A 21413-nucleotide genomic window follows, 5' to 3' on the forward strand; every position below is an offset into this window, starting at 1 on the left:
TATTTCCATCTGCAAAGCTTTCATCCATTTTCATGAGTCCAAAGAGTCCAATGAATGTCAACTTCTGTATTCGTCGAGTCATGAATATCAAGTTTGGCATTCTCTGGCTCATTGTACTGCATCCTGTTGACGCTTGTATTAATCAGAGCCGCATGTAGCTGGTGATGTGACTTTGAAAGTGAGTTTTTGTTTTATGATGGAGATCCCTCCGAGGGTACTTAAAGGTACTTTTACTGCTCACTTAAATACAACGAAGTGATGAGAGGGACATTTTCTCCAGACTTCAAACTTATATTGGAAAATGGGGAGTCGTATGATACTGACTCGTTATATCGATACTATTACTGGCTGGCGTAGCATCCTCCTGGCTCGGGTTATTTATCGTGTGTGTGTGTGTGTGCGCGTGTGCACAGCACCCTCTCCATATGGGGAGCAGAAGGAAACGGCATCACCTGTTTAAGTGGAAGCGTATTTGCTTTTATCACCAGTTACTGAGCCACACCAGCAGAGAGTGATTTAAAACAACAAAAAAAAAGTACCCCGAGTTACCGCGCACTAATTATCCAGTGTGTGTTTGTGTCACCATGCTGTAATAATCATCCTCTGTCCCCTGTGTCCTGCTCTTCATTCTTCTCAGAGCAGGGATTCTGCAGCCGTTTCTTTCATTCCATCTCTCCCTCCGTCTAAAGGCATCTCATCAGTGCACCAAGCTAATCGCGTGAACTTCTGTTGTGTAACAGATCGCCAGCGTGCCTGGCGCTGTATAATGCAAAGCTAATGAAGCTGTGATTTGAGTCGAGGTATCCCTGCTACCCCTTCTCTCCCAGACAGCTGCCTGGAGGGGGTCTAGGACTCCCACTCACTCTAGCTCTCCCATCTCATTCATTGTTATGCCGGGGGTACAGGCTCAGGCGGGACGGTGTTTGCTGGTAGATGTTTTATTAGAACTTGGACCAGCTGCCTTCGCCGCTCACATTCTGCCATTATCTTTCACTGCAGTGGGTTTTTTTTTTTTGTTGATCATTTCAGATATGGAACTTGCCTACCACTTTGTGTTAAAGGCTATCAACGTTCATGAAGGCAGCACACGCAGGCCTCCTCTCTGCTGTATTATACTAAGTGCATCCATTCCCCCCCCCCCCCCCCCCCCGTGGTGCAGATAAAATGGCATTCCGTGCTTCCAGCACCGCCTGCTGAATTGCTCAATAGCAGACCAGCCTCCTTTCTGGTTAATGACACTGCTCTACCCATGACCTCATGTGGCCCCCCCATTGAAACTATCTACTTTGTATACTGCACATGTGCTGCAGCTGCTCTCTACCTTACTTCCCTCATCTATTTACAGCATCGTCTATCGTCCCTACTGACCCCTCGCCTTTGTCAGCGCCTTTAGCCACTGAACTCAATTGCCTTGATATTTCTAAGTACCTGCATAATATTTAGCGTCAGTGTGCAGAGTGCTCCTATTAACCCAGTGGGCGTTTGAGGTCACATCAGAGCCTTGTCTTTTTTGAAAGAACTATGGATCGTTACACTGTACATCATATAGTGCTTTAGGATGGAAGCTGCATTTGAAGCGGCTCCCCACATCACTACTTGATGATCAATAAGGCTAGCGAGAATTTGAACAGCTATGAGACCCAGTTAGTGCTGCTGGAAGTGTCATAGCTTTCTAATCAGGGGACCTTTGTTGCCGCCGCTGGGCTCACTGCTGCCTAGTCTGCAGGCAGATTGCGCGCTGCTGCTCAGACAACATCGCAGCCAACTACCGACCTTGTTCCTCTGAGTGGCAGCCTCTTGCGTTTTAGATTTATGCATCAATGTTCAACTCGGTCTCCCGCCTCTCTCCGTCTCCCTCTCCTTTTCTCCTCTCTCCTGGAGGTGGTTCACACAGAATGTTGATGAGACTGATCACAATGACAGCTTGGGGGGGGGGGCGTCGGTTTTGTTGTGTGTTGTCACCGCAGTGCTACGCCTGTTAGCGACTCGCACGGCTCCGCCGCACATTTGCATCGTCGGACATCCCAGCAGGCTGTATCTTTATATTCATGTCCACCCTCACGCAGGTTGAGATGAGTCCTTGTGAATACATTTACATTCGGATAGTAGCAGAAAGATATTGGCAGTCCGTGCTGAAATGACCACGTTCTACCTTAATGCCCTTGAATTACAGTTTCCTCCTGTTTTAAGCCTCTGGATGAGCCCTGCAGATACACACGGGTAGTAAGATGCTGCTGGGACAATCCTCTGCTTTTAAAGTTCCAACCAAACCAATAAAAACAAAGCTTTGTGTTTTTCTTATCCTGTCATGTTAGCCATACTGACCTTTGCAATTTTGCTTTGCATGGTCAGCTAACAGCTAAATGTCAAAATGAATAATACCGTATACCTAACAGACCTGAGCTCTACCTGAATGTTGTGGTCAGAGTTGGCTGCAGTGCTTCCTGGTTATCCTGCCGATTTACCTGCAGTGTGCAGAAGGAATGGAGAGGAAAGCTGCAGGGGAAGGACTTGTGCTATTGATTGACAGTATGGAACTATAGGGGCTGGAGCTCGTTCTTTGCTGCATGCACTCGCTGACCAAATATCTTGCAACAAAGCCATCTCACTTCAGATCGGTCTCCGCGGCTCTGTCTTTGTATCACTCTTTATCTTTGTCTTTATATCTGTTTCCGTCCACATATTCCTCTCTTCGTGCTTCTCTCTCTCTCTCTCTCTCTTCCCCCCCCCCCCCCCCCCCCCCGCTGGCCAGACTGCTGCAGAGCTCTCACAGAAAAGAAGCATAGTGAGATATGGCACTGAATCATAATGCCTCAAACGTGCACTTATCACTCACTCTCTGCACCTCTCCTCTCCTCCTGTGCTGAAACTTTGACAGAGCATCCTCTCGAGTACATCGACCCTGTGACAACTCATGTCAGACGCGTGCTCACTGTCAAAGCTATGTGAAAACCGCCGGGAGTCGCGTGGTGACGCTCGTCACCTTCAAACCACGGAGGACTGCGGTTAAAGGGTGTAAGAATTCGAGATGTGAAGCTGGGGTTCTTGTTTGTACCCTCAGTGCTGTGCTGTTAACAACCACTCGAGGGTAGCCCTGTAAAGATGACCCTCCACTGGGTGAAAGGAGGAGAGGAGGGGGGGGGGGGGGTGGTGCAGTGTTGCCCTCGAGCAACATCAGTCCCTGCAGCTTCATGCATCCATGTGAGGGTGACTCTGCTTCTCTGGGGCATTTACTCAGAGCTTTGTCCCCAGTTTACCTCACAAGTTCACCTCGCTGCTGGTCTGCGGCAACATCAGGCAGTTGCATGCACGCACACGACCACATGGACATGTCCGAAGGTCCACCACACACAGCATTGATGTAATCATGGTGAGGGGCAAAAACTGTGCTATGAGTGCAAGCTTTGGATCAGAAGCAGGTTCTTAGGAAGGTTGACTGCCTGCACCAAAAGCCCTTCGCTGCTTATCCCTCTGTTGTATTCTGCTCCGCATTGTGCCACCCCACTACATCAAAGAGATGCAGGGCTGATTTTAGGTGGATTTTCAACCTTATCTCCTGCTTTTCGTCACATAATTGTCGAGTTGATTGTTTTGCATACTGGAATTTTCAAACTAAGCCGAAATGAAATCCTAAATTTCACGTTTGGTTCACTCCAAATACGACATGACATTTCCTCACGTACCCCACAGACGTGTTTGTCCATGCGTATAGTTTTAGTTTTGTTGGCACACGTTTAGAGATATTCGTCTCTGAGATTTCTGCTGACGCCTTAATTGCAGTTGAGGTGAATGACATTTCACTTGAGGTGCTCACGACTTTGAAATATGTCAACAGCAACATACTTTTCCGGCAACACTTGATAATCCAGACGTCACAACAATCCTGAACAAATATAATTCAAACAGATGCTAATTGCTAAATACCATCAAAGGTAAGTGATAAAATATCTTTTATTGTAAGTGCTTTTTACGCGATTGGGGACATTTATATTGCCTCGCAACACGGTGACGGCTGAGCCGCTTCTTGCCGTTAACGGTGCAAATAACGGCAAAAGAGCTAGCAGTGTTTGTTTGCTTTGATGAAAGTAGAGCTATGATGCTGACTATGCTACTATTCTCCTTTGCGAATTATAGTCGGCCTTCTCCAGACGTTCAGAGCTCTGTCTTTTAATATTTTGCATATTAAATATCTTTATTTTTTATTTATTTTTAAAAACAGTAGAAAAACACAGTATTGCACAAATTCAATCAATTGCACTTCTTTAAGGTACAGATAAACATCTAGTTCTCTCTTGATGCTACAGCATAACTACTGAAAGAAACCTACCCGGCATGTACAAGAGTGGAGGTGTGAATCACATGTAGCCAACAGAAAGCAGCATGGTGGATCTTGTGGAGGTCAAACCAGCGACGTCTAGTAGTTTGCAAGGTATATTGTGACAGTAGATGCTTCTTTTATGCCCTTGAAACCACTTTGGCGCATTTCCTGTCTTTTGGGGCAGTGTTTTTGGCTTTGAGAGTGACTTCAGTTCTACGCTCCTGCAGGCGCTGTCGACGTAGCGGTTTCTTTTGGCTGCGTCCCCACTCATTAATATGGTATTAGCCCTATTTGATGCTATACGACATGTATTGATATAGAGTAAACGCAAATATTGTTTTGGCTGTACATAGTCTGTGAACCCTGTGTAGAGCTACAACAAGAGTTTTTACTTTACAATTGAATAGACGGGAAGCGATGAGCAGGAGCTAGTAAAAAAATAAATAAAAGGGGGTGGGGCAAAACTTTTGTCATTCTCTTTTAAAAAAAAAATGGTTACTTCAAAAGCTAGAAAATCTCCTGCAAAAGTTGTAAAAAGCATGCAAGGCTACACGCCTGCCACCCTGCACTGTAGAAGCCCTGGTTGTGATCAGAAGTGGCAAATTCAGTCTCTCTGGCTTGGTTTCAGCAGCTAACGGAGTAGCTGGTGCAGGATGCTGCAGCAATACAATCACAGCTATCTTCTGTTGCCCCTCACGTGTGCTCAGAACCAACATTAGCTGTTGCACGTGGTTTCATGATTGAAACAATAAAGTATCTTTAAACTTGATTTTCTCTGTTGAAACAGAACACTACTATTCTATACTGATGAAGTTTGATTGGACTCGTTTACTTTCGGGTGTTTGGTTTCAATGACGGTGCACTTTGAGGGGAGTAGTTTGAAAAGTCCTCCTATGTTTTGTTTTTGTAACGCACAGCCCCTTCACTGCAGCTCAAATCAATATATTCCACTAAACCTTAAAGTGAATGTATATAGATAGATATATATATATATTTATATAGAAAAAAGTACATTGACGTCTAACTTTGCAAATGTTATTAAGAAAATAAGTGTTATTTATTCATTCTTTACTTCAAAGTCAGTTGATTCAAGGAGACATTTTAGAGATGGATAGAAAGTTGATCGTAGAACTCCAATAAACATGTCTGACTTCTTTGTCCTTTAGGTCTCTTCAATCTGTCGTAGTTAGTCGGCGATCTACATACGTGAGTTGATACTCAAAATAGTTCTTTTTTTAATTACTCTGGAGAAAATGTATCCTGAACGGTGTTAATTGTGCTTTAGCAGAACGGTGATATGCTGTTGATGTAGACCTCAGAGCATCGTGGTTGACTTTCCAGCCTCTCCTGGAGGCTGGCAAGAAAGTCAGAGTCCCAACAGGTGAATAGAAATGTGACGGTCACTGAACCATCATCGTAGAATAGGACCCCGTAGACGTCTGCTAGAAAAATATATGCAAATAGGCGGAGGGAAATCAAATGCGTCTTTTCACCTTGCTGACCTCCAAATATGTTGCCCTGGTGTAATTTCACACCCTGTTTGAAGAAATGAGTTCAAAAATAACTCTGAATCCGTTTTTTGGTAAGCATGAAATTCCATGGAATCCGCACCCGTGTCCCATTACACATCCTGTCGTCTCTGACGGGGGACTCTCAGTATCCAGTGGTGGCGCTCTCCATTAGTCACCAGGTCTGCAAAAAAACCGAAGAAGATGGATAAACAAAAAGAAATTTGGACGACCAGACGGACGCATAAATCCTGTGCATCAGTAGCGGGTGAGGTTGTCGGTTCCGCGTTTTCACAGGAACCAAAGTTTCCAGCGAGCGTGCTTCTTGGAGTCAGCTTTGGACTTGCGTTTTGGGGTGGAGGTGAAGGCCTCCTGGGGGTAAGGCAGGGAGGCGAAGTGGCCGTCCGGCGTAGGGCAAAGCCTCATCATCAGCGGCTGCAGCTTGTCCTCCTGCTGCTTGAAGTCCAGCTCCACACTGCAGCAAAGAAACGGAGACACACAATCAGCAAGTCAAACGCAATTCTGCACGCAGTCAATAACACCACCTCATCAGGTGCTGTAACATGCTAAATTGTATTTTATTTAGTAAAAGCCTCCCTGTTTTCTCTCTATTTTACTGCTTGCTGTGTTAAAACTACCGAAACACTCTCTTCATATGAGACGCATTAAAGCCCACCGTGCTATTATAATCCCTGGAAGAGTTTTTACTGTGAAAAGTTTTCATAGTTGATCAGAATGAATTAATTACTGAGAAATAACAGTATTTCCCTTTATATTCACCTCAATAAAATACCAGAATTCTTCTTTACGTATTTGAAAAGGCTGCAAACCCGGCTTTCATTTGATACACTTTACTCTGTATATTCTTCCTCCATAGACACTGAAACCACTCAGGTTTCTTTCCCCTTCACGCTTCTTTTAATCTTAACATGTTATGACTGTCACACCCCCCCCCTCTAATCGTATTTCCTATCTACGTTTTGGCCTGATCTCATTGACCCCTGCACTGGCATCTGTCACTGCACTGCTCAGCCTGTTAAAGCGACCTACATTTCTCGCTCACTCCATCCTTATTTCCCAGTAAAATCTCCCAATCTGGACTATATTTGATCGCATCTGGCGGCCCGCTTTGGCTGCCACCGCTGTTGTCGTTTTTTTTTTTGGTGTTTGCTTTCTCATCGTGACTTATAAAGCAAGTATTTTTCCCCAGTGAGAAGTGCTGGGTCAGTGAAGTGTTGAACCGAAGATCATTTGCTTTGCTTAAACTGAGATCCGAGCCTTTTAGTTTAGTAGATTTCAGTTCATATCATCTTGCTTTGATCCCTGCACGTTCATACACCATCAGCAAATGGTATGGACGCAGAATGAACTCATTCGTGGGGTTTTTGTACACGATCGTGAGTCTTTTCCGTCCCTGTGTACATTTACGTTTCCCTAGGGTGCGAGGGGATTTATCTGGACCGGCCATCATTGTAATCCCATGCCCGCGCACATCTGACTACTAAGTGAAACTCCGATTACAGCCTCAGCTGTGGGAAGTGTAGAGGGACTGTAATCTGCTAAACCCACCAGCCTGAGTCGGGCTGGTGGGGACTGACGGACTTACATAACGGCAGCAGGATTCACCTCGTGCCGTTTCCCTGGCTAGACGTGGAGTTTATTGTTGCGAGGGATTACGCAGTGTCACAATGAGGTGGACAGTCAGCTGTCTGCTCTGATTGGAAGACAAAGCATCTGTAATGATTGCGCGTTGCTACATGAGACATCTTTTTTTAAGAGCGACTAGTTTTTAACATTACATTCAATATAATTTCATCTCAAAGTACTGGATGTTGGTCATGATTACAGGTGAGCTGTAGGTGCAGATTAATCGGTCTGTTGCATCTCAACCCAGCCAAATATGAATTCCCAGGCTATACACATGAGTATCTGATGGTGGGACAATTTAAAATAGGGTGTCATAGTAAATACCTCAGTTTTTACTATACACGCAGATGCTCTTAGGATTGATTAAAACAGAACAGACATAAATGTGGGCGTCTGACAGTGACTCAGTGAATATTGGGTGCTGAAACAGACACTCAGCACTTTGCGTTTGTTTGACTCAGGTCTTTACAAAGGGCCAAGAACACTGCAGCTGTTAGCAATAAGTCACAGGCTGTTAATTACACTGTATGAATCCACTTCACTTTGTGTGAAGACCGTTACAGTTTGTGTGTGCGCGCGCGCGTACGTTTGTCTGCGTGGTGGAAGCGGTTGCACGCATGTATCGGTAAATTAGACCCGGGTTCAGGTCCAACCTGTTATATGCAGAGTTCGGTTTCTCGTCACATCTTGTTTTGTCTGTGAACAAAGATTTGAGACTAAAACGTAACAATGATTTTTTTTTTTTTTGTTCGAAATAACCTTGCGGTCCTTGAACCAACGTTAAGCCCGACGCACGACATGTCTGTGTTTTGTTTTCGTGTTCTGTTGGAGTCAGAGTTGGACTTTAAACATTCCTAAAAACCTTCCGCTATAAACATGCTTCATCCAGTCTATTCTGAATTGTATTATCTTTTCGCTGTCTTACATTTACTGATTGCTTTTATTGTTGCTTTCTTACTGTTTTATTTGTCCCACGATATCTAAAAAAGCACTTTGATACCATTTTTAGATTTTATTTTTTGTTGCATCCCTTTGGTCATGCCCAAGGGAGCTGAACTAAATGTGTGAACAAGGCCCTCAGCGTCATGATGTATAATAAGATCACGATGTCTTCTGAAGTCAAACTCAAGCTCACGTATTTCACGTAATTCGTGGGCTACACAATTAAAAGGCTCTTGCAGCTGAAATAACTGTAGTAAAGCAGCATCAAAGGGTTCTGTGATCAATGACTGTGTTTATCAGAGTCGAATGAGTGCCGGTGTCACACTGTAGGTGTTGCAGTATGCCGAGTATTTCAACGTGCCTTTTTCTTCTCTTGGAAAAAAAACTTCAATTAAGACTGTGTAGTGACGCATCTCTCTACCATATTTTCGGCGTCTTTGGGGGAAGTACTGTCGTTTAATGCTGGGGCAATTCTGTGGGATGTTTCTCACTAAAACACACCGATGCACTTGTAACAGTGATGGGATCTCCCCTGCTCCTCGGTGTAAGCCTAAAGCCGCTGTTCTTGCTGTGCATCCATGGCTAAATGTTATTGTCCTGCGTGTACACGCAACCATTTTACCAGATTACCAGTGTCGAGCCTTTATTATCATGTTTACATGCTTCATCTTTACAAATTGTTTACACCATTTATCCAACTTGGTACCGTGTAAGTGTTGTCAGATTATGAATCAATATTGAGCTGCAATCATTTGAATGCCCGTGCAGGTTTGCATGCTACCTAGCTGTGTTGTAATCAGACTAAATCCTTAAACACACTCTCTCAAAGATCCTCAGTGTCCATATTTGAACAACCTGTAGATTCGTGATGCTCTGAATGCAACAGTGGTCCCGGTGGCTGTTTATTTTGCCTTTGACTTGATTTATTTTTGTGGAGCTGAATCTACTCTTTAATTAAATTTGCTCAGTTTCAATCTGCCGGGAGAATCGTACAAAGAAGAGGTAAAGTGGTCTGTGGCTTTGGGACGGCATGGCCAGAAAATGTAATTGAGAAGAAAATCATAACTTAATTTGGGGAGGAAAAAAAAAGAAATCAGAATGAAAAGATAATCATCTCATCTTTGAAACACACTCCAAAGGACTTTTAATGAAAAATGTATTCATTTCTACACCCGGCCCAGTTATCAGCATCTCCTTATAAAACTGTCACGAGCCCTGCTGCGTCGCGCCACATTTTTATTTATTTATTTTTTAGCTGAAAGTGAATTTTGTTGTCATTTTACTGTCCCCCTGAGTGTGCTGTCGGAACGGAGCAAATCGAAGAAGGCTCTTTGGACCCTTGTCAGTCTTTAACCTCTCTCCCACACTTGTTCTGACTCGTCCTCTTGTGTCTCTCTCGCTCACTCCCACTCTTTCCCTGTCGTCTTCCTGCTCTCCAAAAGAAGTGTATACAGAGGAAGAAAAGAAAAAGAAACCGATGCATCGACACACACACACACACACACACACACTTTAAACGTCTGAGTCTTTATCGCTCGACGTCACCTTCATCCGCTCTCTGTCTCCCTGTTCCACATTCTCACCCTGCCTTCCTTATCTTCCCCCGGGTGTGTGTGAGTGTGCTCTTCCTGGCTGTCCTCGCCGTCCCTTCACACTGTCTTTCCCACCGAGGATCACTTTTGTAGCTATGGTAACCAGCTTGCCACCATGTTGGAAAACATCATTATGCTCTCACAAAAAAGAGATATCTCCCCACAGCAGAGTCGTGCGGCAGGACGGCCTCGCCGCTCAGTTCATTTCCATATGTTATAATGTAATCAGCTCTTCAGCCTTTAGTGACGCTTAATTGATTTGCATAGCCTCAAACAATAGATTGGGGATTTTTTTTTTTCCCTCCTTTTTAAATATCATTCCCTTTTAATATGTTATTTGCACTGCACACAATGTTATTCAAAGACTGTTTTACCATCAGATAGTGTGTTTAATGATCAGCTGTTGATTTTATCGCAAGACAAAATTGGGTCTGTGGGAAATGACCGTGGTCCACTGTGAACAATGATACCCGATGGTGGGGACCTCCTCAGTCGCCTTCCTTAATCACCACCACTTAAATCCATCTCCCTGTTTGATCAGCACATTAGCCCACATAAATGCAAAGCGAGGAAAATGAGACTACGGGGTTTCTGCGTTAAGACGCGTCACGACTTTAATGCCTGCGGTTTTAAAGTAAGCGGAATGCATTTTAAATCCCCGGCGCTTGTGCGCCGCCCTGTCTCTCATTTTCTTCCCATCCAGCCTCTGTCTGTGTTCGTCTGTGTCTCCGACTTCTCTTTCCTGCTTTTCATTCCTCCCCCGCCTTGCTCGGTAGAAGATATTGCATCACCTGGCAAAATGGAATGAATTGCAATAATCTTTTCATCCCTTTCTCACCTATTCTGTTTCAATGTTGTGCACGTTGTGTTAAGCGTCGAATCCCCAAGTTCATTTGAGCGCGCAACCGTGAGCTGCTAGGGGGGAGATAACGTATTCTGGAGAAGCCGTGAGATGGCGAGAGAAAAGTTGTCGAGGGGAGGATAAAAGAAAGATGGACTGAGTTCAGCATTGTTTAAAATGAGGAAAGTGGGACCAGACAAGGACAAGAGACTTCAGCAGCTTGTGTATTCTGTTTGAAGTCCCGGCCCATAGTCCACAGCAACGTATCGATCCGGTGCTGTTGTTATGCTAAAGATGGGTTCTGTGGTGATGCCATATACTCTCGGACAAATTGATTATGCTGAAGAGGGCATGGCTGGCTCCTCTCTGGGCTGTGTTAAAATAATTTATGGACCCATATGTCCACTCGGGTCATGAGACCAGCTACATCGTAAACACAAGAGTTAGGGATTTGGCCTCGAGCGTTGATTCCCTGCCCAAACCCGATTGGGCCCTTTTACTGTCAGTCGAGCAGGAATGCTACGCGCTATAATCATTAACCTACTGTTATACATCATTTGAATAGGGATTCGATTTTTCGTTGCTCTTCGAAAATCATGTCACTGACATCAGTTGTCACTGCACTGAAAGAACTGAAGGTGACTTTACATTGTTACCATTTTTTTTTAGATATTCCTTTTTTTGTTTTACATTGAAAATTTGAGTTTTAAATCGGGCTCAAGCCCAAAAACTGCTGCCATGGTTTGGGGGCCGGTCCTGCTTTTTGGGGGCCCGAGTATTATCGCTCGTTTGGCCACAAAGACATGAACATACAAAAACCCAAACTCATAGATATCATAGACAGCTATTCTTCCCACGTACAGTGTGTGTTCCTCCACCTCCAGAGAGGTTGTTTTCATGGAGATCTAAGTAATTAGATTTTAATCCTTCTGCCTGCGTGAATACAACTGCTATATTTGATTCTGTGTCCAATCAACATAATTTACCATGCCAAGCGAGTCTCTTAAAGGAGAACCCGGGTCAATTTAACAGATTTCAAACATCTCACTTAGAATTTTTTTGCCTTTTTATCGAGTTGGAACCTTGCCAGGCGCCGGTGAAGTTTGTCAAAAAACGTGCATTCTGTTTGGTATCGAGTTTCTGTTTTTCTACACTTCCTCCACAGAAGCGTTTGATGTTAATATAGCGATTGTTTGAAGACTGTTGTCAGTGTGTGTGCATGATCGGTGCCGACCAAGTCGGGGGACAAATCTGACCTGACTTCGTCTGTGACGTCATTAGATGATGTATCAATTTCCCTCTGGGGATTGTCAAGCGCAGGTAAGAAACAAACTAGATAAGACGGATATGTTGGACCACTCACTGGCACGTACTGTATGTATAATTGGCTCATTCAAATGGGCAGACTTAATCATAGCGTTTATTGCAGCCTGCATTTTGCATATTTTAAACCCTCATTGGGAATTCAAATCATGGTGATATATAACACCTTTCCCAACACATCAGTGATGGGAACCCTGAGCTGCCAAGATTATCTTGACAAAAAGAACCGTGGTTTGCTCATATATATTTTTGGGGGGAATTTAGGCGCGTTATCACACTGCAGTTTGTGCTCACAGATTCAGAGGGATGGTTAGTGAACATCTCTAGAGTCTGCAGAGGCTGGCACAGCAGGGCGAGCACAGTTGGTCTTTACTCAGGCAGGCAGAGATGGAGGATAGGTAGACCAGAGAGAGCAGGGCCCTCTCCCAGGGCCAAATCACACAGAGTTACTATTAGACATGGTGCTGACTAATTTATAATACCAGGCGAGCTCCCATCTCAGCAGTCTGTCCTGTGTCATCCATCCTTTTAAGCCTGTGCTCAACCCACTACCCCTTAATTCACTCATGCCATGTTGTGCTCTTCCAGTGTCCTTCACGTCATGTGCCATAATTCAGCTTCCTTCACTTCAGCTCGCGGCCATTGAATTGTTGCAAAAAAAGCGACTGTGTTCTCGTGTTCCACCCTGTGGCCGTGCGGGAGTCCAGCTGCCTTTCGAGCGCACTCCGTCTGACGACCGGATGCACCTTCCTCAGCTCATCAGAGGGAACAGAGCTGTGACCTGCTCCTTCATTTCATCAGGAGCTGATTAAAGTTTGGCCAGAGGCTTATCAGTTATTGAGAGCAGTAGATGGAAAATAATTTAAATGGCTCTTCAGAGGCGAAAGCCGACCGGGTGGAACAGGAGTGTCCACTAAAACGCGTTCTATTATTTATGGCCTCTCACCTTCCTACTCTTTCAATGTCTTTTTCTTTCTCGTCTTTTTCCCCCTCAACTTTTCCTTTTGACTTTGGGAGTCATGCTTTTTCTGAGTGCCTAACGGAAAAGCAGCCGGACACACATACACACATATGTACCTACTGGTTTGTCTCATGCAAGTAAGGGATTACATTTGCAGCAAATCCTCACATCTGAGAAGCTGGAACCAGACATTCTTTGTCATTTCTTTTCTGAATAAGCTTGGTATTTTTACATTTTACATGTTACAACATTTTACAATGTTTGAATGGTAATTCATTTAAATTTCGCGGCCCATTGCTCACTTATTCTATAGCATGTATCCTCTCTGCTTTTCAACCTTGCGCCCTTTTGTCTCTAAATCCAGCGAGCCTTACACCTGCTACACACCAGTGATTGAAGGGGTGTGAAGGGATAATGGCGGAATCAGACAAAGATGTACGCGTAGAGAGAGAGAGTGTGTGTGAATATCACACGTCCCCATGTGCAGATTAACAGCATCCACATTAGTCTTGCATCCCCTGGCCCTTCCCCCTCCTTTCCGCTGTCACTTTCCCACCTGTTCACTTTCCCTCAAGGAGAAAGGACAGGGGCACATTTGGATCACCGTGTCTTTTGAAGAGAAATGGCCACTCACCTGTAAATAATGCATGCGCTGTTCCGGCATGTGTCGCAGTTGGCCGTGTCCTGTCCTGTTCGATAGGTGAGTCTGCGGGGAAGATGGGAGTCGTGAATGAGTAATTGCAGGACTTGTTAAGCTGCTCCCTCACACCTTCCTTTCTCATCTTGTTTGTCATCCCTCGTTAGCAGGGCCCAAGTAAACGAGGGCGTTGAGGAGCCACGCTGCCCTCCTGAGTGGCCTTTGTCCGGCAGCCAGGGCCGAAAGAGCACAGTGTCGGGGCCATTAGCAGTGTGCTGACTGATTTGAGGTCAGATAAGGCAAAGTAGTACACAGGATCAAGAGCTTGTGTTCCGGGAAGAAGGGTATCACAGAACAGTCGACCATCAAAACCACTAGTTGTGAAGTAGACTAAGCGTTCGTCTGTGGCTTTAGCATGGTGCATTAACAAAGCAGTGGCAGTAGATCTGCAACAGATATGCAACAGTTATAGTTGTCGTGTCAAAAACGCTGTCTAGCAGAATTAATCAGCTAGACGACTACTTCTTCTGAGTAGACGATGACAACTAAAATGCAGCAATCGTGAATGCCCGACATCATTTATTACATTACCTTTCAATTACATTACAAATGTAACTAATGCATCTTTTTGTTGCTGATGAATCGGGGGCTAATATGACCTGCTCTGTCTGCTTTTCTTAATATCACGGCTTTTTACTCACACTAGAGAAACTCCATCATTGATTAATCCATTCTGTACATTATAGTGTTGTCAAACGCACAGTAACCGTTATCCTCAGTATGAACATTTTTCGTTATGGGGAAAAAAAACTGAAATGGAAATGAGATGGCTCCTCGAAAGAAGATACATCTTGACAGTTTTGGACAGCAGCCCTTTGGCTTCATACAGCCAGCCCGTCTTCATTTCATTGTGATATTGATTCACCAAATTCACATTCAAACCCGTCAATATCCTATTATATTATATCCTGTGTGTCCCTGTATCGTTCTATTATCAGTTTCCTCTGGGATGAAAGATGGTCATGAAGCCAGTTCTCATTATAGATTCCTATTTCTCAGGGGGCAGCTAAAGACCAGGTGACGGCTCTGAATGGAAGTATTTGGTTACATGCTTCAAAGGCTCAATGGTTTTCTTATTGGATTACAGTGTGGAAATGTGCATATTGATTGACAGCAATAGTTTCCTCTTATAATTAATGACATATTAAAATGGAAGTACTGTGGACTCACTTCCCCGATGACATGGACAAGGACGATATTGTCTGCTGGGGTTTTTTTATGGTTATGATCTGCACTGCTGCATGAACAGAACGCATTCTTGTAGATCCAGTACAACTGTTATTTACCCAGGTGTCGTCCTTCATCTATCACTTTCCTTGAGTCACACATAGCCTTCACAGATTTTGGTAGTTACTGACATCACAGCGGAAAGCACACTGTATGTCAAAAAGCATTTGTTTTGGTTTTATTTAGTTATCTGTTTTAGAGATGTATGCCTCTTTGGTGATTAGTCGACTAATCTGTCATTTTGTTCTTGATTTCTATAGTTGATTAGACGTTTTTTAATATCTCTTTTTATTTCGAAGTCATTCATTTCCTAAAGTTCTGCTTTTGTGTGATTCTTTGTGGAGAAAATCAGCTTTACAGATTGATCAATGACGATTAAATCATTTGATAGATTAGTGGACACAATTGTACGTGTGCTAGTGGACTAAGACTTTCTTTGTTCGGGGACGGCCCTAAACTCCTTTCAGGTGCTCACAGCAAGGAAAAACTACCAGCAACGTGTCTCCAGAAACAATGTTCCTGGTACTCTGGACAATCTGCAGACCTCAGTGTCACAACAGAAAAGTGAAACATTGTTCAAACACAGTGAGGTCTTTGGATTATCCGCAGTAATGAGCGTACTGTTTCTGAAGGGAGATGGACGCGGAAATGCTTTTAGAGCCACAAATGGTATTCCATTTACTTCCATTGTATTTGGGTCAAGGCAGGAATCATTGTGAGCTATTTTTTTTAATTTGTCAAATAAATCCTTTAAAACAATCACTGTCGTAAGTCAGGGTTTCTCTAAATGAACATTGCTGTGAGCACCACTGGATTCTTCTCATTGAAGTTAATGAGCTCGCGTTCACGTTTAGTTCTTGTCTCTGATTTTTGCAGTCGCAGAGACGTTTCTCAGTTCTCCCTCAAGGACTCTTGTCACACTGCCCACCAATACAAATTAAAGAGCTATCATAAATGTCCTTATCTACTCGTTTCTGTGCTATATGCTCTGACAGCTATACGAGAGGCGTTGATATCAACATCTTTTATTTAATGCCGTCGCCTAATGAGCTAATGGAGAGAGTCTGAGAAGAGGACACGGGGAAGTTTGCAGCTTCCAATCAATAAGCAGCCGATGGGATACTGGGTCACCTGGGTCACCTCCTTTGAACAGCTCGCCCTTATTCTCTCCATTGCATCGCCGTCGTGCTGTCTCGATCTGTTTCTAAATCGATCTTTTGTCCTTCCCCACCCCTCTCTCACACTGAGTTGATTAGAGAAAATAAGGCAAGCCTCCCTGGAGAGAGCGAAGCCAAAAGTGCCATTAACAGTGTATTTATCCACCCTACCCCCCTTTGTGCTACTCGGTGAGCTCTCCCAAAGGTCAGTGAGTGGGTGGGAGTCCAAAGGCACAACAACATGCACACATACAGCGTTAATAGACAACTAGCTAACAACAAGTCCCCATGAGTGTGATTAATTGGGTCCGGGCCTGCCAACATTGGCTGATGATGCAGCAAATTTATTCCTGCGCTTTGTGCGGTTAAATGCAGCCAATGATGTACTACGGGGTGTTGTACGCCCCGGGCGGGGCTGTACCTGAGGGACATATGCGAGTGCTTGCATGCATTGGTGTGTGTGGGGACATGAGGCGAGTCTAAATTCCTTTTGTTCCCCCAGCAGCAGCATGGTAAGAGCTGCTCATACAATCTATACAGTTCTAAATAATACAATAACCAAGGGAGACGTAGCCTCGGCCTTCCTTGTCACTCTCATGTACTTTCTTTCACATGCTTGATTTCTGCCCGTTTTCCTCGTCAACTGTCTCCGTTCTCGTTGAGTTGCAAAGTGGGGGAAGTCATTTTGGGTGTCAGGGGTCCGTAAGCGCTGTTTATTTTCTTTATTGACAAAGGTAGGTGACTTGCACTTTCCACTTCCAATTCTTGAATGGGAGTAAAACGATCCCAGGTGAATCATCCGCACAAAATACGAGTATGTTAGAAAATATCCAGATCCTTAATCGAATGGGGGAAAAGGTGCAACTTTTGCACATAATCATGTAAGGGCAGAAATCAACTATGAATGTGTCGGAGTATTTGAGTCCGAAACACCCAATCGCAGACCCTGAAAGTCAGACTCAGCAGTTTCGGGGGTAATTGTGCTTTTTATTAGTCTCAGCACATAAGCCATTGGATTCGTGTCAGCATGTCATGAGCACATGCATAGTGATGAATGGGCACGGGGGTTACATTTACTTTCATGAAAAATGAATGTCGTACAACATAAGCATTGTTATATATCTGATAATTTCGCTTGGTTCACCTATAGCCTGAGGGGCACTCCTATTTGTTGTGTCAGTGACATTTATGTTAAGGGCAGCATGGAGCTAATGTAGTGTGACTAAAGCAGCATTAGATTGTTTTTGCTTGACTGATTTAGAAAAAAAAGAAGTGTACAGGAAGAAGAAAAGTTTCAGATGGATTACAAGAGACTTATACTGCTCACTGACTTAAACTAAATGTAAGCTTTTGTAATTAAAATATGGAAATACAATGTGATTGTTTCTTTGTGTATGCGACCAGATGGCACCATTAAACAGTAGTCAGTCATTTTTATTTACAAGTTAAGTCTCTCCTCATTCCCCTTCTCTTCTCTCCCACCTGCCGCTTTAGACGCATCTGATGAACCAGATGTGCTTGGCAACACAGAGAAGATGGCTCCCCATGCTGCACCACATGTCCGCTTACTTTTTCACACACTACACACTTTTATGAGTTTGGTGATGAACAGATTACGGCTGCCTTGTGCAAGATTGTAAACTACTAATTTCCCATTTTTAGACGGCGTAAAGTCACACTGTCCTTATTCAAACACTGTTGATTCGGAGTCCTACACTGTCGATCAAGTGCTTTTATACACTTTGCGGCATTTGTGTTGGAGCGGATGTAAGCTTCACAGGTGTGCCTGTGGTTATTCCCGCAGGTTTTGGACTCCAGGTTGGTATGATGTAATTTTTATGGATTTTCTCACTCCATACCTCTCCACACAGTGCTGGTCAAAGCAGATAGGGATCTGAGTGCAGAGCCCCAGCAATTCACTCAACAAATTGGCCATTTTGTTTGCCTCATCCCTTTGGATAGACTATCCTCTTTTTCAGCGGTCTAGATGCTATCTACAGCCCTTTTGTATATACTCGGTATCCATTGGACAGTAAATTACTTTTTCACAGGCTATGGCTTTTTCAAAGGCCTTGGACTTACTAGATAAACACGGCGTGCCGCTGGATGAGGCCAATTGTTAAATTTCTGGTTTCGTATTTTGTGTACTTTTCCTAAAAGTGCTTTAAAGTGTCACCGTATGATATGATGTCCTCAGAATATACATTTTTTCAGCATCATAACAATTACATTCTCATATTCAGACATATTTAGTATTCCCTATTTATTCTTAAGAAAGCCCCTGGGTGATACCGGCTGCTTTAATGCAAATACTGATCTCACACACATTGTTTTGTTTTCACTGGCGGAATCTGTTCCGTTCACAAGGTACTGAGAACTTGTCTGTTTCACACGACGGGTCATCAAACCGCTTGGGCCAAATTGGGTGAGATGAATCGTCTGTGAACAAGTTCTGCTGCAGCGCCGTCATATCTGGAGGGAAATCATCACACACAAGGACACTGTGCTGTAATAGCACTGCAGGGCACATTCAGGTAAATGCCACATCATCGCCGCGACATGCAGCTGTGATCTCCTTTTCAACTATCTGGGTTCATCAGCCGCGGCTCTGCTGGACAGCTGTCACACGTACAATCTTGTCCTTAAGATCTAGAATTAATGTGACTCACCAAGAGGACACTTTTCCTGCTCATGCTGAATCATGAATGGCTCTGTGTCTCTGATGTTTCCTTGGCTTTGCCCTGTGTACACCAGGCCCTTTTTCCCCCGAATAGTATTTATAGATACACCGATGTAAAGTAGGGGGCCGCTAATCCAATTCACCGGATCAGTGACAGCCCTGATACTGACCTTATTAAGCAGATTCGGTATCAGCCATTAACACAGTTTCTTAGTGAAAGTTTGAACATTAAGTGTTTCTGCTATCAGTTTAGTCATGGTGGGCAGTTTTTAATGCTACAGCACTCTCTTGTTCAAATGTGTTCTATGCAGTGAGCTGTACAGATTTTAAGATTGTGAAAAAGAGAGCATTAATGCTCGGTATCGGCAGTGAAGTATTGGTAACAGTATCGGGAGAGGAAAAAGTCTGCATCTTTAGTGTAAAGTATTGGCTATAAGTGAGATGTCTTACCCTTCTCTGTGGGCCTCCCCCTTCTCCAGTTCCTGGATGACCCCCAGCAGCACCTTGATGGTCTCTTGGCTGGAGCTGATGAGATTTTCCATGGCCTGGAGCTGTGCTTTAACATCCCCGTCCTGATTCATAGGCACTATTTGCTTGCAGGCCTCCCGTGTGTGGTCGGGCGCTGCCCCACGAGCCTCGCCACCTCTACAGGGTGTCAGAGGCTCATCCATGCCCCGTAGAGGCCGGGCAGATAGCTGTCCTGTGTGGCACTGTGCCTGTGTTGTACAGCCTCTGCTGGAACGTGGTAGCGTCTCACTCTGCAGCCCGTTAAGCTGCAGTGCTTTCTTCCGCTTGCTACGCACAGACGGACTTTCCAGGCACTCCACCTGCGTGAGGGAGTTCCAGGCGATGGGGCCCGTAACCTTGGAGGCCCTGTCCGGCAGGGTCCGGGACGAGCCCTCCTCCAGATTATGCAGCTGCCTCTTTGCCGAGCGCTCTGTATCGGCCTCCCTGTGTTGTAATCCTGTCCTGGCTCTGGATGGGACACTGCAGAGCTGGTACTCAGCCTGCGCTCCGGCTCGGCTTCCTCGCTGTGTGCCGGCAAGGCAGTCTGTGTCTGCAGAGCAACTGAGCTGCAGAGCGTCAGAGCACAGGCCATCAGGTGCAGTGTGCTGCTCCACTGTGGCAATGCACTCATTAGTATGGAGCAGAGCCCTGGTCCTCCGGACTCCACTCCCACCGCAGGCTCCCTCCTCCTCCTCATCTAAACCCTGCTCAGCAGCCTTGGACTGCTTCACCTCCATGACAAAACCGTTATTCTGACCTCTATACGTTTCCACGGCCGCCACGTGTTTAAAGGTGTGGCCTTTTTTGCGCTCAAAGGGAAAGGTCTGATAGCGTTTCTTCAGATCAGGGGACGTCTGCACGCCTGTGCTCCTGGTGACGTTCGGGATGGACCGGCGGGCGGGGACGGTCATGTACTTGCGGTACGCCACTTTGTAGGAGATCGGCTTGCCGCCTTTCCCTGCTGCCTGCAACTCCGCTTCCCTTTGCTCGTTCTGTGCCTCGCAGATATCCTTGAAACGCACTTGCAGGGCCTTGTTTCTCTTCCTCACCTGTCGACTGGCTTCCAGGGAATACTTCACCTCCAGTGCCAGCGAGGTGGAGGGCAAGGGCGCTGCCTCCGAGTCAGACTCTGAGTTGGTGAGCATGCATTTGCCACCCTCCTTGCTCACCATGTTTCCTGAGAGGCATGGAGAGAGACGCTGTGTTAATCATCGGTAATGAATGGCCTGACTATTACATCCTACTTGACAGAACCCACCCACTCTCTAAGCTGAGGGAGAAGGGAGGAACCTGTGCAGTTATTTAATGAATATTATCAAAAAGTGCCTTTTATTAGACATTTGTCATCATGCATGTCAAAAAGCATCACAAATACAATTTTTAAAGGAGAAGATTTGTCATATATTTTAGGTTAGATCCCCTGTTAATTGATTATAACAGGGATATTTGGTTAATTAACGTTTAAGACTGAAGGTGTGGTGATGTCATGCAAGACTAAAGTTTCCTTAATCATCTACAATATATTTATCCTTGAAAGAAAACCGTCATTTCCTTTTTATTGCCAGTTGGCACAGGTCTGTTATGCTTGCCAATCCGTCTGTTTATTCACTGAAGTGATTTAAGCAAGCCCTAAAAATAATCTTAGCAGATTTCCATAATCTTCATCTCTGTGAAACCAGAAACTCCATATTAAGCATCATTTTCATTTGTTCATCATTTCCAGTTAAAGCAGCTTTTGACTACCAGTTCCTCCTCTCCCACTCTCTAAGTTGATGAGTGTTGGTGTCTCAGACGCTGGACTTACAATCACGCTCGCTCTCACACACTCGAATACACTAGAGGCTACAACAGTGGCAGTGTACTGTGGACTACTCTGTAGACCGTGCCTGAGGTCTGCTCTCGGTTTATCTCTATGGCTCATTAGGTTCAGCAGGATTCTTCACTGTCTGACCTTCCCCTCTTAATTATAAAGTAAAAACAGGGTTTGGGGCCTATTTGGGAGCCCATTTTCAC

At 44.7% G+C, this 21413-nt stretch overlaps 2 protein-coding genes across 2 annotated transcripts in view; one reads left to right on the plus strand and one right to left on the minus strand.

Moving 5' to 3' along the window:
• Positions 1-21413, plus strand: part of dock1 (dedicator of cytokinesis 1) — a 149884-nt gene that overhangs the window by 58980 nt on the left and 69491 nt on the right. The gene's annotated exons all lie outside the window — the stretch shown is intronic.
• On the minus strand, positions 6101-20572 carry insyn2a (inhibitory synaptic factor 2A). Its single transcript, XM_076093493.1, has 3 exons — positions 19344-20572; positions 13767-13838; positions 6101-6301 (listed from the first exon to the last, which is right to left on the minus strand). Exons 1-3 carry the CDS (start codon positions 20570-20572, stop codon positions 6118-6120), a joined length of 1485 nt encoding a protein of 494 aa, XP_075949608.1. The 3' UTR covers positions 6101-6117.

Source organism: Anarhichas minor, unplaced genomic scaffold, assembly GCF_050575085.1.
Source record: "Anarhichas minor isolate MPS153535 unplaced genomic scaffold, ASM5057508v1 ptg000017l, whole genome shotgun sequence".
In the NCBI taxonomy this organism is placed as follows: domain Eukaryota; kingdom Metazoa; phylum Chordata; class Actinopteri; order Perciformes; family Anarhichadidae; genus Anarhichas; species Anarhichas minor.

Bases quoted from the DNA above. Each gene is read 5' to 3' on its own strand.
- insyn2a (XM_076093493.1), bottom strand. From the start codon at position 20,572: ATGGTGAGCAAGGAGGGTGGCAAATGCATGCTCACCAACTCAGAGTCT. The intron at 13,839-19,343 runs GTAAGACATCTC...TCTTCCCCGCAG, and splicing joins GGGGAGGCCCACAGAGAAGG to ACTCACCTATCGAACAGGAC. The intron at 6,302-13,766 runs GTGAGTGGCCAT...TCTTTGCTGCAG, and splicing joins AGCGCATGCATTATTTACAG to TGTGGAGCTGGACTTCAAGC.